This window comes from Myotis myotis, unplaced genomic scaffold, assembly GCF_014108235.1.
Source record: "Myotis myotis isolate mMyoMyo1 unplaced genomic scaffold, mMyoMyo1.p scaffold_m19_p_7, whole genome shotgun sequence".
Classification (NCBI taxonomy): Eukaryota; Metazoa; Chordata; class Mammalia; order Chiroptera; family Vespertilionidae; genus Myotis; species Myotis myotis.
Window position 1 is genome coordinate 85,987,927 of NW_023416379.1, and position 16,345 is coordinate 86,004,271.

The following is a 16,345-nucleotide window of genomic DNA, read 5'->3' on the forward strand; positions in this document are numbered from 1 at the left end:
ATGGTCCTTCCCTTCGCACAAATCCAAGAATAGGTTAAAATCCTGAGCTAGGAAAAGGAAGCCACCAGATAAATTTAGAGCCAGTCAAGCCCGAGAGCTTTCAAAGCTGTCACCGAAAAGCTGGGACACGGACACGCAGCAGAGACAACGGAGCCCCATTTCTGTGCTCTTCTAAATGTATTTCAAGTTCTTTGCAAAACGAGGCATTGGGAACCCCAAGTTCAGGTATGCCTCTGGGCTGGGCCCACTGCCGTCTTGAGTTCACGCTTGGGCCCAGAAGATGTGACGAGGGACATCTCCTATCTGTGACGCAGGACCCTCTCCTCCATGGCGTGAGTCCTTGGCTGATTTCAGAGGTGGCAGCAGTGGCCAACGTGGGAACTTGGCCAACACACTGGACTTTTCCTTTGGAAGTGGGACATCACCACCATCTTTTCCCTGACCCTTCCCCTGCAGTTTCTGAAGATATAGCAGAAAATAATCTTCTTTGAAGATACAGGATAATTCCAAAAAACAGAAACACATGCTTCCAATGCAGTGTGCTTTCAGATATTCTGGGAGGAAGGAAAACACAGTCTTGTTAATACAAATGAACTGTGACCTGGCACTTAAGAGTACTGTAATAACCACGATAAAGAGCACTTTCAGAGTTAAGATTCCTTCAACAAAATGGATGGTTTAGATCTTCAAATCCTTTCTATTTAGTTTTTAGTATTACTCTCTCCCCACTTTCCGCTAAATAACCGCACTAATACAGAGGTTTCTTTCACTGCTCAACATTTCCTAGCCTGTAACTCTTGGAATACACAGTCCCATGTCCTAACCAGGCATTCACCCTTCCAAGCACGTCTCCATCCACTAGACTCGTAAATACCAGCCTCCTCTCGCCCCCAATGCCAAAGTTCCTCTCATATACTGGCAAATGCAAAAAGAATTTTTAAGGGACAAAGCTTAGCCCAGGAAGTCAGCACAGGGCAGCTTGCAGCCCCGCCTCACCTGGGTTTAGTTCAGCTGCCGGATGAGCTGGTTGATGCGTTCACCTCGATAACCGGGGGAGCCCACCTCCTTGAGGAAGCCCACTCTATTCTTGGGAGCGTGACGGGCCACCGAGAGATGGAAAGGGCACAGGAACCCTGAGACCGCCTGGAAATTCTTCCCCGGGAAGGCAATTTCATGAATGAGGTCTTCCAAGCAAATGACACCAAACTTCCCTAAGAAACACAAGGGCAGCTTCCTTTATCCGAAATTTCCCCAGCGTGTGCTGAGAGGCTCTCATACACCAGAACCTGGCACTCTGGCGGGTTCCTGGGATCTCAAGAATATAACCTGGACCCCACACAGGACCACCAAAGAGCCTTGCTTTTTGCCAAAACTTATCCCTAAGATGCAGTACTCACCCAGATGCTCCTCAATCACTGTGTTGTCCGTCAAAGGGATGACTTTATTCTTGACCTTGGCTTGTCCACGTTTCAAGATGAGCTCCCGGACAGACTTCAGATTGGGAAATCTAAGGGAGGCAGAATAAAGAACAGCCTTAGCTGCCCCCTGGCACACTGCCTTACACTGCCGCTCAGTCCTGCAGCCTGGCTGAGGAGAGATGCTCCCAACTACCCCTTCCCCTCACCACGAAGCGTCCTGCAATCACACTGCAGCTGGGATGCGAGGGCACACCCAGCGAAGAGCGTAAAAACCAGAGCGGCCTGACTATCCAATCTGAATGACAATTTATGGACATAAATGTTACCAGGAAAAAGTTTATTTCCCAGACACAAGTAAGTCCTGGCTTATAGTCTAGGACTTTGGCCTTAGGTGTCCCTCTACTCAAGATGGTGCAAGAGTTTGCAACTAAATTCAAGCCTTTGCTGGGTTTAATGTTTGAAGGAACATTACTCTTACACAAGCACTGCTCCTAGTTCTGCTTTAAGCCTCCAATAATTAGCCGAAACCAGTTTGGCTCAGTGGATAGAGCCTCGGCCTGCGGACTGAAGGGTCCCAGGTTCGATTCCGGTCGAGGGCATGTGCCTGGGTTGCGGGCACATCCCCAGTGGGGAGTGTGCAGGAGGCAGCTGATCGATGTTTCTCTCTCATCGATGTTTCTAACTCTCTATCTCTCTCCCTTCCTCTCTGTAAAAAATCGATAAAATAAAAAAAAATTAAAAAAAGACTCCAATAATTAGTTTCTGTTCTACCCACTGCACTCAGCTGTGGCCTAGAGCAGTGGTTCTTAACCTTCTGGCCCTTTAAATACAGTTCCTCATGTTGTGACCCAACCATAAAATTATTTTCGTTGCTACTTCATAACTGTAATGTTGCTACTGTTATGAATCGTCATGTAAATATCTGATATGCAGGATGGTCTTAGGCGACCCCTGTAAAAGGGTCATTCGACTGCCAAAGGGGTCGCGACCCACAGGTTGAGAGCCGCTGGCCTAGAGGACCAAGCCCTGCATGGTACTGTCCGCGGCACATTACCAGCAGCACGGTATCCCCTGCTCTACCTGCCCCATATCCCAAGGTTCTGGCGGCTGGCCACTGATTTCTGGTGACTGTGGTCACAGCAAAATGTTCTTTCAACACAGCATCGGGAGCCTTGGGGAACAGTACCCTGTGCATCCTAATGTTCTCAACATGCTTAAATACAACCTAAAAAAGCCACACACACAAAAGCCTTACTCACCCCCAGGTCACATACGGTTCCACTATACGCAGCGTTTTTATGGTCTGGGGGGTCACTTTGACAAAGACACCACTGAAAATCTTCTTCAGGCGAAGCCTTGCAATGGTTTTCTGTACCAGTAAGCTCACCCCCCTGATCCTGAAATGAAGAGCAGAGAAAGTCGGGCTCTATTTCATTTACGTCAGCCCAACCAGCACCTATGAGATGTACACCACTACTGGCCACACCGAGAGCAAGACACAGACTGTGCCTTAGAGTTCAGTAGAGTAGGAGGCAGCCGCAGAGTGGATCATTTCCACAGAATGTGCAGCAATGCCTGAGGTGCTATGGGAACAGAGGTGGTCCCAGAATTTGTGGTGTGTGTGTGGGGGTGTAGGCCTATGTATATCAAGCTAAGGAAGCTAGACTTGCTTCTGTGGACAGTAAAAGCGATGGAAAATATTAAGTAAAGAAGAGAGGATCAGATTTCTTTTGGGTACAGAGGACAGATCTGAGAATGTGACACCAGAAGCAGGAAAAGTTAGAAACCTAAAGTGATAGCCCAGGAAATAGACTATTGACAGTGTGGGAGGTCTGGTAAGCAAGGCTCATAAATATTTAAAATACACAGGTTTCTGGTTTGGGTGACTGGGCAGGGGAAACAGAAAGAGGCAGAGTTGTATGTGCAAGTAGGAACGAGTAAGGACAATGCCTGGCCAGTGTGGCTCAGTGGTTGAACATCGACCTATGAACCAGGTCACATGCCCAGGTTGCAGGCTTGATCCTCAGCGTGGAGCAGTGCAGGAGGGAGCCAGTCAATCATTCTCTCTCATCATTAATGTTTCTCTATCTCTCTCTCTCCCTCTCTGAAATCAATTAAAAAGCAAAAAAACGCAACAATTTTCATGTCACTCTCCCTAGCACTGATTATGCTCCATCCACTTGACCTTGGTTGTTCCTAGAGATGCCCTGATTCCCCCACTTCAGGACTTTCTGCAGCTCCCGTGGAAAGCCTTTCCCTAACACTGGTGAACTCCTTACATGGTTGCAGGCCTCAGCTTCAAGCTCCTGCTTTAGAAGAGTGTCTTCAACCTGCATACACTGTCCCCCCCACCAATCCCGAACTTAACCCTCACAGCACATAGTGTATTTTCATGTCTATTTGCCTAAGATCAGTTCCTTAATCTCAAAGACAAAACCTATGCTGTGCTCAAACCTGAATTCCCGGCACAACTTACCTAGTGGCTTAAGGCCTATTTTTACCTCATCTCCCCAGAAAGGGGTCTAGAGCCGAATCACTAGTTTGCCCCCAGCCTCGCGCAATTGAGCAAGTGACCTACCTTTGGATGCGCACAACGAAGGCCAAGGAATGTTCATCTGGCACCTCCAAACCGTGGGGCTTCACTTCCAGTCGCCTGAGGCGCACCTTGTCACGTTGCTGCCGCCAGGCATCGTGCAGGAACCATTCCAGTCGCTTAAACCTGATATCTTTTCCTTTCCGCTGCTACGGAGAGGCAGACCAGCATCACCACTTGGTGTCTCTAGTCACCTTTACTTCCAGGACAGTAAGGCATTAATCACTATCAATAGAGCTTATCTCCCCTTACGTCTGCAAAGGGAGCAAACCAACTCCTTCATTCTCATGTAAAGAAAAAATGAGATACCAGGTGAAGATGGAGTTGAGAAAACCTGGGAACTGCTGAGAAAAGTCCTCGATAAGTTCACTCACGTGCTGTTAACCAATGTTTACCTACAGGCGTTTTTGGGAACCTAACATTTAAGCACAAAATACAAAACACACACGCGTTTTGTTCCCTGCCTCCAAAAAAGATATATATATATATATTTACCCCAAAACACTGAGCAAATAGTGTTTAAAAAAAGATGTTAAGACTGTTTTCCCCAGTGACAGGTCTGGTCTCTCAAATCACTCGGTATGAACCCAGCTGGTACAAGCTTCCCTCCCACGTTTTCCTGAACAAACTACTCCAGTATTTTGCCCACAGTTGGCGTTCGATAAAGATTTGCTAAATGAAGGCACGAACCATTGAACTGACGGGGGTGGGGCACCAAATCCAATTCAACCCGAGCCGGATGAAAATCAACACATGTACATTCTAACTCCATCCTCCCGGGTGCCCACAATTACCTCCTTCTTTTCCAAAAGTGCCCGCTTCGCCTGGGTGGCTTTGAGGGCCTGGTACGCCTTCCTCTTTTTCAGGAGGTTTTCTGGAACCAAAGGGATCTTTTTTCTTTGCCTGATACAGAAAATTGAGGTCAGCGACAATGTCTGGGAAACGCATCTTCAATGGGCCTCCAAACCATTTCCTAGGCTTCGGCAAACATTTCCGTCTTCAAAGTCCTAGGAACCGAGCCTCCCCGGAAACCTGTGGCCTGACTCCTGTCCTCCAAGTGGACCGGTCCCACCCGCTTGGAAGCCTTGGCGCAGTGGTTCTCAACCTTCCTAATGCCCCGACCCTTTAATACAGTTCCTCATGCTGTGGTGACCCCCAACCATAACATTATTTTCGTTGCTACTTCATAACTGTAATGTTGCTACTGCTATGAATCGTCATGTAAATATCTGATATGCAGGATGTATTTTCATTGTTACAAGTTGAACATAATTAAAGCACAGTGATTAATCACAAAGACAATATGCAATTATATATGTGTTTTCCGATGGTCTTAGGCGACCCCTGTGAAAGGGTCGTTTGACTCCCCAAAGGGGTCTCGACCCACAGGTTGAGAACCGCTGCTTAGCGATTAATGAACTTCCGCCCTGGCCGGAGCACCAAACCTATTCGTTAGGGCACACGCCCGGACTGAGGTGCCTACCCGAGCAACCGATGGATGTTTCTCTCTCTCTTTCTCTAAAATCAATGAAAACATACAAAAAATCACGAACCCTTTAGCCACTGTTCCGCCTCATGCCCAAGTAGCTTTTACTGACACAGCCTTTCACAGACACTAGCAGCGAGGACATCCTTGAAAAACCCTGGGGCTGGGGCGGGCGCAGACCCATTCGCAGCGGGAATCCTAAATCAGGCTCGGTGAACCGAACTCCAGCCCCGCGGCCTGGAAGTCAACCCTCGCCCCTCCATGTCACCGGAACTTGACGGCCCACGCTGCCCGCCGGCCCGCCGGAGCCCTCCGGTCCCCGCTCTACACCCCCATCCTCTGTAATCTGGAGCCTTTTCCATTCCCTTCCTTCAGGCCACAAGTATCCCTATTTCCCGCCAGCCCGTGGATGGCACCGGATGCCCTGGGACCCACGCCAGAGACTCAGAGTCCCAAATACTCACTCTTCTTCCGCCATCTTGCCAAAGCTGCAGCCGCAGCGCATGCGCAGTCCCACCGCGTGGGGACGCGAGGCACCGCTCTATGTGTACTTGGCCATAGAGACGTCTCTTAGCCTCGCGACCCGGATCGCAGGCGTCCCGTTAGCAGCAGCCACCGCGGAGGTCACGCCAGCCCCGATTCCTGCCAGAGGTTGCACAAGGCTTTGTTTACACTGTTCCCAAGGGCTTTGGAGCCCAGTAACATTCAAAACCCTTTTCACTCAAGCTATAGTCTCATATGCCGGGGGCTGGGCTATAAACAAGGAAACGCTTCCCACAGTGCACGACGACTTCCGGTGGGGGGCGGGCGCTGCTCCGCCGGCTTCCGCTGGGCTCCGCGGAAGGGAAGACGGGCCGCTTCCGGGCCGCTTTTTCGCTCCCTTCGGCTGCGGCTCTCCGGCGGGCGGAGGTCTTGTGGACGACTTCGGCCCGGCTCCAGCAGAGGGCCTTGATCTACGACTTAGTCTCCTTCACCCACAGAACGAGGATAATAACGGGCCCCCCTCCCGCCCCTCCACCTATCTCAGGAGGGTGTGTGAGCTGCTCCGGGGGGAGCGCCGGGCACAGACACCGACCGCCGGCTGCAGCGCTGGTGTTACCGCTGCCGGACCGGGAACCAGGAGTGCCTGCCTCCTCGTCCTCTTAACATTCCCTCTTGCCCCTGGAATGCGCTGCCTTCTCTCTGGTCCTAGTAAAACCATGGGATGGAACTCTGTCCTGCCTTTTCAGACTTCGCGTCTCAAGCACTTGTGTGCACAGAAGCCACCCGAGGGTCCTGCGAAAATGCAGATACTTACTCGGGAGGGGCGGGGGCGTCAGGTCGGAGGCGGCGTTTTAAGACGCTTGGAAGGGATGCTTCGGGTCTAGGAATACATTTTAACCAGCAAGGCTCTAAGCAGTCTCCGCCCTTCCTCCGAATTCCTGCACACATTTCTTCCCCGTGACACTGGCAGGGCAGGGGCCATGCCTGATCCTAGACGTCTAGCACAGGTTTCTCTTTTTTTAAAAAAATTTATTTATTACAGAGAGGAAGGGAGAGGGATAGAGAGTTAGAAACATCGATGAGAGAGAAACATCAATCAGCTGCCTCCTGCACACTCCCTACTGGGGATGTGCCTGCAATCAAGGTACATGCCTTTGACCGGAATTGAACCTGGGACCCTTGAGTCCGCAGGCCGACGCTCTATCCACTGAGCCAAACCCGTTAGGGCTCTTTCTTTTTTTCCATTTCAGCATGGGCTTCTTCATCTTGGCACTAGTGGCATTTGGGGCCCCGGATAATTATTTGTTATGGGGGAGCTGTCTTGGGCGCTGTAAGGGTGTTCAGCAGCAACCCAAACTTGGACCCACTATAAGCCAGTAGCATCCCCACGCCAGCTGTGGCAAAAAAAAAAAAAAAAAAAGTCTCCAGGCTTTGCCAAGTGTCTAGCACAGCATATGCTTCCTGAGGGTAGAGCGATGTGGTTATTTGGCCGTCAGCACTCCCAGGGACCCCGCAGACTTCATCCTGTACCATTTGGCCTGTTGTTTCCCTACTTAGACCGGGTGCTGAGAAGGCAGGGAGCTTGTCTCCTAGTCTCTGAGGTACAGCACCTGTCACAGCAGTGGACCCCTGCAGGGGCTTGTTGGCCGTGTGCAAGGCATCGTATTGGTCTGAACAAAGAACCAAAATGAGTCAGTATTTTGTAACTTCCCCGACAGATAAAAGGTAGGTTCTGGGGAGCGGACATATTCAGGGGTATCAGCAACACTGGCTGAAAGACTTTGGAGGCCAGGATTCAGGGAAGGCGATCCCGTGCCCGCGGGTGGTGCTGAGAGCATCCTTCGTCTCAGTGCCAAAGCCACCCGCCCACCAGGCTGGTCAGAGAAAAAGGGATGGAGGCTTCAACCAAAAATCCCTCACCAACTGAACATGTTTACTGAGCTTTGAGCACGGGCTCACACCGGGTGAGATGATAGTGGGTTTTTTCTAAGGGAGGTTACTGAGTGAGAGCCTGGCCTGGCCATTCACCGCCTCAAGAATCTTACTCTCTGTAGCTTGTCTCAGAAGCTTCTGCTCTCTTTTTTCCTGACCACTTCAGTTGTCCGTCATTAGGGAGTGATTACCTGGATTATGGAAGGCCCTGGCCAGGGAGCTGGGTTGGTGAGAAGGTCATCCTGATTCAGCCATGTTGCCGGTTCAATACCCAGTCAAGGGACATACAAGAATCAACCAATGAATCATAAATAAGTGGAACAACAAATCAGTGTTTCTCTCTCTACCTTCCTCTCTCTCTCTAATATAAAAAAATTTAAAAATGTATGGAAGATTCTGCAATTATATGTAGTGATGTAGGTCCTCAAGTCCCCAAAACTTCAGTGATAGGCGTTTTCCACTTTTTGGCCTGCTGACATCCAATCCATATATATAAATACATATTTTATTGATTTTTTACAGAGAGGAAGGGAGAGGGATAGAGAGCCAGAAACATTGATCAGCTGCCTCCTGCACGCCCTCCATTGGGGATGTGCCCGCACAACCAAGGTACATGCCCTTGACTGGAATCGAACCCGGGACCCTTGAGTCTGCAGGCCAACGCTCTACCCACTGAGCCAAACTGGTTCTGGCGCAATCCTCTTTCCCAATGGTATCCCCTTTCTCCAGTGAGCTGTCCCTCATCGTGTACATCTGTGGGAGTGGAGTACCACAAGCTTGCCCACCACGCATAACGTGAAAGGGTTCTGGGAGACCTGTTCCAGGCCTCTCACCTGCCCAGTGGGAGGGGCCTGGGACCGTAAACTTATCTTCCTTGGTTTTGAATCTTGAGCAGTGGTGACGGAAGAAATGTAGGTTGCGGCAAGCCTTTTAAGGATTTCCACCTACTGAGTGAAACCTCCTGGAATTTCCTTGTTCCTGTGCTGCTCAAACCTGGTGTTTTTTTCAAACTTCCCTTCAATCCTTACCCTTCCTATAAAACTCCTTATGCTAGTTAACCAGATCAGTTTCTGTTGCTTGCCATCACAGAATCCTGACTATAGCATTCTAAGACATTTGGAAAATGTCTGTATTGGATTGTATTTGAAACAGCAAGATACAGAATAGGGTGTAAGAGCATGGTCCTGGTTGTTTTTGTTTTTTGGCTAAAGATGTATTTGTATGCAACAATTTTGGAAGGATATACAAAAAAGTGTAGATGGGTATTATTTTTGGGAAATGGGAGTGGGGCCTGGAATGGGAGCAAGGCTTACATTTTGTGGTATGCCCTTTGCTTATCACATATTTATTAGCTTAATGAAAGCTCTCTCGGTCATTAGCCACCTGTGATTTGTCTGTTTCAGAAACTCCTCGACTGTATGTTTTTTAAGACTCCTTTCAGGACCAACATTTTGTGGTTCCCTGAATTAACCCCAGGGTCCCTTTGCTAACAAATCCCACAATAAGTTATGTCAGTATTCTCTGCACTTTGGGGTTATTTGTAGTCCTACTCTTTTCACTTAGATAATGAAGCAGTGCCTTCTCCGAAGGGCAAACCCACCACACCCCCCACACCGGAAAGAGGGTCCGCCTGCAGTTTCTTGTCTGCCCCACACCTCCTTCCTGGATTACGGCCCTTCTAGCAGCCCGCGTCCTTCGTTTCAGGCTTTCCTTGTTGCTTCCTCAGAGGGACGAGGGTTACCAGGAAGCATGCGGCAAAGAGATTACAGCAGGTCCTGGAATAACGTCGCTACATGACAGCGCTGATGAGATGCCACAGGAACATGACTTGTTTATATCAATTGGCTTGCTGTAAAATTGGTTTCCTTGTCGCCGTTTCACCGCAGTTTCGAGAACCTATTAATGACCTTAAGTGAGAACTCACTGTAGTGTGAGAGCAGCCAGATGAGCCTGGAGTTGGGGAAGACAACATGGACAGCAGCTTTTGATCTTGAAAAACAAACGTAAGGGAGCAAAAGTGGGAAGGAAAAGGGAGCGAACAGGTGAGGGGCAGCCGCTTTTCGCGGGTTAAGGACAGACACAGAAAGCTAGGGTAGGAAGGAGACAGTGTGCAGAAGGTAAAACCAAACCAAACCGGAAACCCAAACCTCTTCTCAATTATCCCAGGGATAATGGAACATTAGCTTTTTCTACCTTCCACACGTCTTCAATAACATCATTTTACACCAAGGAATGGAGGCAGCTTCATTTCCGGACGAGTCTTCCTAGTTTATGGTGGAGGCAGCTGAGTCCGTGTGAGATGAAGCGCTGGCACCTGCTTCCAGATGCTGCTGCGCCCCCCCCCCCCCCCCCCCCCCCGCACGGCTCTTCTTGACCTTCACAGAAATTAGATTTCCCAGGAGGGTCGTCCTGCCTTTGCAGCTGCTGCCAGAGGCCAGGCTACAGCACCTGTGTGCGAGGGATACAGAGAGGTTTCTCATAAAGGCCTTTCCCCTGCAGCAATGCAGACGCAGGCTGTTCCCGTAAGAATCTACTTTATACGACAAACGCGCCTCCAGCATTTGTGTGCATGCTGGGACAGATTTCTCCACATGCTAACACTATAATTACAAACGTCCTTTACCTTCATCCCTGCAGAAAGTCTATATATTTGCTCTCAAACATCACTCAGGAAACTGCACTAAGAGCCAGGGCATGGAAATCCGGTTTGCCGCTCTCTACCAAGTGGCAGTCCTGGAGAGTTGCAGCTCCAGTTTCTTTTCTCTGGAACTCCATCCGGCCGGTTCCCAAATGTACCTAGTTATTTGCTTGTTTTCTCTCTAGATTTGGAGCTCCTAGAGAACAGAAATCAGCCTCAGTTACACACGCCCCCGTGTCTAGCCCCGTGCCCGTAAACTGCTCCAAAGCTTGGCGGTTACTGCTCTCCACCTTCAGCTGGGTCCCCAGGAGCCCTACCTGTCTCGGGAGTTAGTCCCACAGACAGCATAGCTAGTCCTGCTTGAGCGATGCTATTTCAGTGATTCCCCAGATGGTGGGGGTTTTGTGTCTTTTCCCTTCCCTCTGTCCCCAAGAATCCACTGGCTACTTCCTCACATCAGGGAGAACTAGGGTCCCTCCTGAAACAAGGCCTCCCACCTCCCACAGCCAGGGCTGAGGGCTTCCCCCTTCTCAGAGAAGATGCCTGGTTCTTTCCTCTGGGCCTGCCCCTGGGGACAGACACTGATCCTAACTAAGCAGTCAGATGGTCCCTCCTTCTAACTCGTCACCCAGGGGGCATCCCCATTGCAAAGGGCCCAAGGGGGACAAGAGCATCAGGATGGACACACATTTGTCCTTAGTAAGGAGAGAAGCTTGACATCAGGGCAACACTGCAAAAATAAAAATAATTAGGGAATCCATCCACTGATGTGACGATTCAAGCAGTAAGTATCCTAATTTCTGTTAGTTATATGACAACTTCCTATTTACATGTTGGTTGTTGCTGAATGTTGTGTTCACGACTGCTACTGCTTTAAGGGCAGGGGAAGCAATGAAACCACAAGTAAGAGTGTGAGTATAAATTTTAGGCCCCAAAGAGAAATTTAAGGAGTCCTATACTGTCATCCCTAGAGATATATTTCGCCCTCTGGTGGTTCCCCTAACAATTTGGGTAGAGTCACACTCGTGAGGACAGAAACGCAGAAGGGCCTCATGGGACTAACTTTACAGATAAGGTTACATGGGTATTTCTTACCATTTTGGTCAAAGGTGTGACTCCAAAGAGAAACATGTTAATTCTGAAATAAATTTAAAAATGTATTTATTTATTTATACTTTAAAAAAATTGATGAGAGAGAGAGAGAGAGAGAGAGATTGATGTGAGAAACATTGGTTGTCTCCCACATGCGTCCTGACCAACCAGAGATAGAACCCACAACTTGGGTATGCGCTCTGACTGGGAATTGAACCCAAAACCTTTCGGTATATGGTATGATGCTCCAACCAACTGATCCACACTGGCAAGGGCTAAATTTTTATTTATTGGTTTTAGAGAGAGAGATTTGTTGTTCCACCTATGAGGCACTCACTGGTTGGTTCTTTAATGTGCCCTGACGGGGGATTGAAAACACAACCTTGGCGTATCGGGACAATGCTCTAACCAACTGAGCTACCCAGGTAGCGCTGGAACAAGTCTTATATGAAATAGTTTTCTTACGGTCAGGACACATGCCTGGGTTTCGGGCTCGGTCCCCAGTGGGGAGCGTGCAGGTGGCAGCTCACCAATGATTCTCTCTCATCACTGATGTTTCTATCTCTCCTTCTCCCTTCCTCAATAAAAATACATTAAATAAAAAAATTAAAAAAGAATTTGTTGACTTTTAGAGAGGAAGGGAGAAAAGAGAAACATCAATGTGAGAGTGTAACATCGATTGGCTGCCTCCTGCATGTACCCTACTGGGGACTGAGCCCACAGTCTGGGCAGGTGCCCTGACCAGGAATCAAACCAGCGACCTCTCGGTGCACGGGATGGTGCCCAGCCGAGCCACACCGGCCAGGGCTCTGCTTTTGTTCTTTATCCCCTTACTTCCTTGTCCTTGAAGAAACAAAATAAATATAAGAATATATGGAAGGAAACTTCCTACAGATTGAGGCTCACTTATCTAACTTTTCAAATGACCCTGTTTTTCCTTCGCCAGTTAAGGAAGGATCCGTGTGACAGGAGCGGGGATGGAGGCCAGAGAAGTACATGAGTAAACTTTCCCCACGACCAACTTGGTTTAATTTGTAACCGTTTGGAAAGGCCGATCAGTTAAAACCCTACCTTCTCACTGCCCGGGCTACTTTTCGGCAATGGCAAGTTTATTTCAACAGAACTCCCACTGAACACTTACTTACCCTTCTTCTGGGAAAAGCAGCCTTTCCTACTTGCAAATCAAGACAATCACAGTTGCACATTTTCCCAAATCTTTGGCTGTATTGCAATGGTTGTTTCATTTTGTAATCTCCAACTAAACATTTCCTAACCATGGATTAACAATATAGTTACTGACTGGTTTCTTTTAACAGTATTTATCCAACATAACAAAATAAACTGCAATTTGTTATACTTTTTTACAAAACATTTTATAAATATTTTTACAAAATGTATACAAAGCAATTTCAAGTGAGACATACTATACAAATGAAGGTATTTAAGCAAATAAAGCCCACACCACACTGACAGTGAGTGACGCGTCCTCTTTAAGTCAAGTCAGTCTGTAAGGCCTCCCTAATCTAACAAAGTCTACTAAATTCTTCAGAGCTAAAATAGTTCTTTTTTTCGTAATTGCCGGTTTAAAATTTGCTTTATCTTTAGGCAGTACTTAAGGACACAGAAAATCAAATGCTTAATAACAAATTCACACTTTTCCACAACAACAGAAAAAAAAAGAGAGAGAAAGAAATGATTTTTGTTACTGAGTACAAGTAGTTCTAAAACTTAGACGATGAACCTGAACGACTGAGGTTGGCCATCTGAGGCTGAGCTCTCTTACCCTTCACCAGAGGGCTCGGCATGCGGGTTATGACCTATGTGCGCATAACCTAATCACAGGAGTAAAACACATCTCGTAATCTTCATTTGTCATTATCTAGAATCTTCCCTCCATAAAAAGTAAACTTACATACAAGGACACAGAAATTTACAAGTTTCATTTTGGTAAATTAGGCTCTCCATTTGCTAGACAAGTGTTAGGGCTTAAAAACCCTTGAAGGTGGTATATAGAAAAGCTAGGGTTTGGGTAGCAGGGCAGGATGGGGAAGAGGTGCAACAAATGTACACAGAGCTTATCTTGTCTCTTTAAGAATTCCACTGATTCGCAGTAATTAATGTAACTCATTAGCAGCCTTCGCAAAGGCTTCCAGGGATAAAGTTCCACAATGAGGAGAATTTGATCAGGAGGAACCATCTTTAAGTCTTGCTAGGAATTAGGGGAGCATGAGCCGTAAAGGAAGAAGAGCCTGTGAAACCTTGGGGTTCAGGGCCGGGTGCCACCCCAGGGCTGCCCAAACAGAAAGTTCCGACTGGCAACAGCAACTTCTCTTCCTAATATGTTACAATAAAGGAAAAGGGGGATATGCAGCGTGGACATTGGCACAGGCAAGGAAAACATGGCAGCCCTCAGATGGCCCACATTTTCCGGTTTCCATTGGCGGGGGTGGGCGTGGGGAGGAGGTGCTCTGCTTTTATGAAGACTGGCTGTCGCGCAGGGTTTCTCTGGTGGGACAAAGGGGCAGGGAGTTATCTTCTGTTGCTGTGTTTTCTAGCAATCAGAAGCCTTCCTTTCCATCACAGGCCAATCTGGAAAAGACATGTCCAACATGATGACAATGGGAGTCACCCGCATTCTGCGGACAGCCAGAAGCAGGCCCTGGCAATGTGTCAGGCTGGACACCATGGGCACACCTCTGAAGCCATAGAGACAACCAGAATAACCGAGAGAGTGCATACACCGAAGGGGAGCGTGTGTACACACTGTCAGCACGACGACCTGGGGACCCGAGCACTCAGGCACATTCACGCCTGTGTGACAGTGCACAGCAAATACCATGATGTAGCTTTCCCAGGGACGGGACCTAACTGATGTTACCATGACACCAGAGTGACAGTAACCACAGAAATGGGGTGACCTGGGCAGGCACAAAAGAAAGGAAATGGGGAAAGCTCCCTGAAAAGAAATATAAATAAATAAAGCAAGGTCACGTCCACTAATATGAACATAGGCCGAACACAAGCCATGACAGGGCACGTCCTTTGGCTCTTGCGTGGGACTCCCGCGTCCCAGATCTCCTCGTTCCGTGGTGGGCTGGCTGGCTACCTTTGGTTTGTCTGTGTTTTGGTAATGACTGCTGCCAGGGGTGACTACTGTTCTCAGACAACAAGCAGCATAAACAAGGCCAAAGTCCCCTTAAGGTTTAAACAGAAAAATTACAACATAGTTTTCAAATGAAAGTGCTTTTGACGCTTGGCTGTTTGTTGTGGGAGAGGGTGCAAAGAGAGGTTAAAGGAAACAAAACCCAGCAACAAACAAAAAGGTACATCCTATGTTGGCTCTATCCAATCATAAAATGCAAAACGCCTGTTTTTCTCACAGTTAACATATATGTGCTTTTACATGTATACAGGTTTATGCCTCCGGCTGCGCCCCGGCCCCACCCCGCGCTGTGCCACCTCACGGTTCTGTCCCCGTTGCCTAGCCCGAGGCTCCGAGTCACGCTGCAGCACTAGGAACGGGGCAGGCCTGGGCGCCCCCCTCGGAAGTGCTGGGAAGGCCCGCGGCCGAGCTCAAGGAGCCTCGGGAAAGCACGGAACACGAACAGGGACGCCCTGCACATGCCCGCACCCTCCCACCGGCTGCTGCCCCTGGGCCACCCCAGGGCCGAGGGGTCCCCCGCAGCGGCCAGCAGCCACTGCTGAGGCGGCGAGGGGAGAGCCATGTGGTCTCCCCTCCAGCAACAGCAACAAAACCAAAAAGCCAACATTTGGAGATACAGCGGGGGATGCTTTAAAAAGTAGCTTCTATCAGTCCTGTTTGATTTTCTTTAATAAGTCTGTTCTTTTCAAATGACTTATGATTGTCAGGATTTTTCTTTTTACCCAGGGCCAAGGGTCCTATGATCGCATTGAGTTACACAGTATTTTTAAGAAAATAAAACAAGTAAACAAAAAACTGACTAAAAGCGCGTTCAGAACACTTGCAATGTGTAGGCCTATCAGACTGCTTTCTAACAAGGACTGTTCCCTGGCGGACCTCCCCGGGCCCACGGCGAGTATTGCTCTTGAGGAAGAACAGGGTGAGAGCAGGAGGGGTGATGGGCCGCGCGGGCTGGAGCCAGGGCCGTCCGTTCGCTTTTGCGGGAGAGACTGGAGCTGGCGGGCGGGCGGGAGCTGCGATTAACACTCTAGGATGCTATTTACAGCGGCTTCTAAAATGGAGTCCGTTTCCACGGCGCCTTCGCTGTGGTCCGGGGCGAACTTCTCCAGGCAGCTGTCCTGCGAGGCGGCGGGGGAGAAGCCGGGGAAGTCCAGCTCCGCGCCGCCCCGGGCGGGGTCGCGGGGGGCCTGCCGCCCCGCCTTCTTGAGCTCCAGGAGGTTCTTGAACGTGGTCGCCAGGCTCCTGGTGAGCTGGAGGTCCGGCTGCGGCTCGCCCGACCCCTTCATGATGTCTGTGTGTAAAACGTCGCTCTGGGGCGAATTCCTGCGAGTTTTGTCCTGGAAGGAATTGCTACACGTCATCTCCAAGCGAGAGTCGCCGAGGATGCTCGAGAGCTTGCTCTCGGGACCGGGATCGGGTCTGGCCGCGGTTCTCCGGGGCCCCTCGGGACCGGGGGCGCCCTCGCTGCCCGGGGCGGGGTCCCTGCGGCCGGCCTTGCCCTCCGCCGCCCGCGGCTGCCCCGCGCGGTCCCCCGGCAGCG

The 16,345-nt window shown here is 49.4% G+C and overlaps 2 protein-coding genes across 5 annotated transcripts in view; both read right to left on the reverse strand.

Moving 5' to 3' along the window:
• Window positions 1-154: 154 nt before the first annotated feature.
• RPL7L1 (ribosomal protein L7 like 1) lies at window positions 155-6,263 on the reverse strand. 4 transcript variants are annotated; one of them, XM_036317573.1, is made up of 7 exons: window positions 5,962-6,253; window positions 4,806-4,914; window positions 3,997-4,160; window positions 2,678-2,815; window positions 1,398-1,507; window positions 997-1,211; window positions 420-554 (listed from the first exon to the last, which is right to left on the reverse strand). In XM_036317573.1, exons 1-6 carry the CDS (start codon window positions 6,000-6,002, stop codon window positions 1,003-1,005), a joined length of 771 nt encoding a protein of 256 aa, XP_036173466.1. In that variant the 5' UTR covers window positions 6,003-6,253; the 3' UTR covers window positions 420-554; window positions 997-1,002. The 4 variants fall into 4 exon arrangements, with proteins under 4 accessions (XP_036173465.1, XP_036173467.1, XP_036173466.1 ...); XM_036317572.1 differs by lacking the exon at window positions 997-1,211 and having other exon boundaries at window positions 155-554; window positions 5,962-6,258; XM_036317575.1 differs by lacking the exon at window positions 2,678-2,815 and having other exon boundaries at window positions 5,962-6,257.
• Window positions 6,264-12,844: 6,581 nt separating this feature from the next.
• The window catches only part of BICRAL (BRD4 interacting chromatin remodeling complex associated protein like), an 82,237-nt gene continuing 78,736 nt past the window's right edge, over window positions 12,845-16,345 (reverse strand). Inside the window, 1 exon segment of the mRNA XM_036318296.1 lies at window positions 12,845-16,345. Coding sequence (XP_036174189.1) covers window positions 15,825-16,345 — 521 coding nt within the window. The 3' untranslated portion in view covers window positions 12,845-15,824.

Coding starts and splice junctions, on each gene's coding strand:
- RPL7L1 (XM_036317572.1), bottom strand. CDS start 6,002: ATGCGCTGCGGCTGCAGCTTTGGCAAGATGGCGGAAGAAGA. Junction 2,816..3,996: donor TTCGTTGTGCGCATCCAAAG/GTAGGTCACTTG, acceptor TCTTCATTTCAG/GATCAGGGGGGTGAGCTTAC. Junction 1,508..2,677: donor GAACCGTATGTGACCTGGGG/GTGAGTAAGGCT, acceptor TGCCTCCCTTAG/ATTTCCCAATCTGAAGTCTG.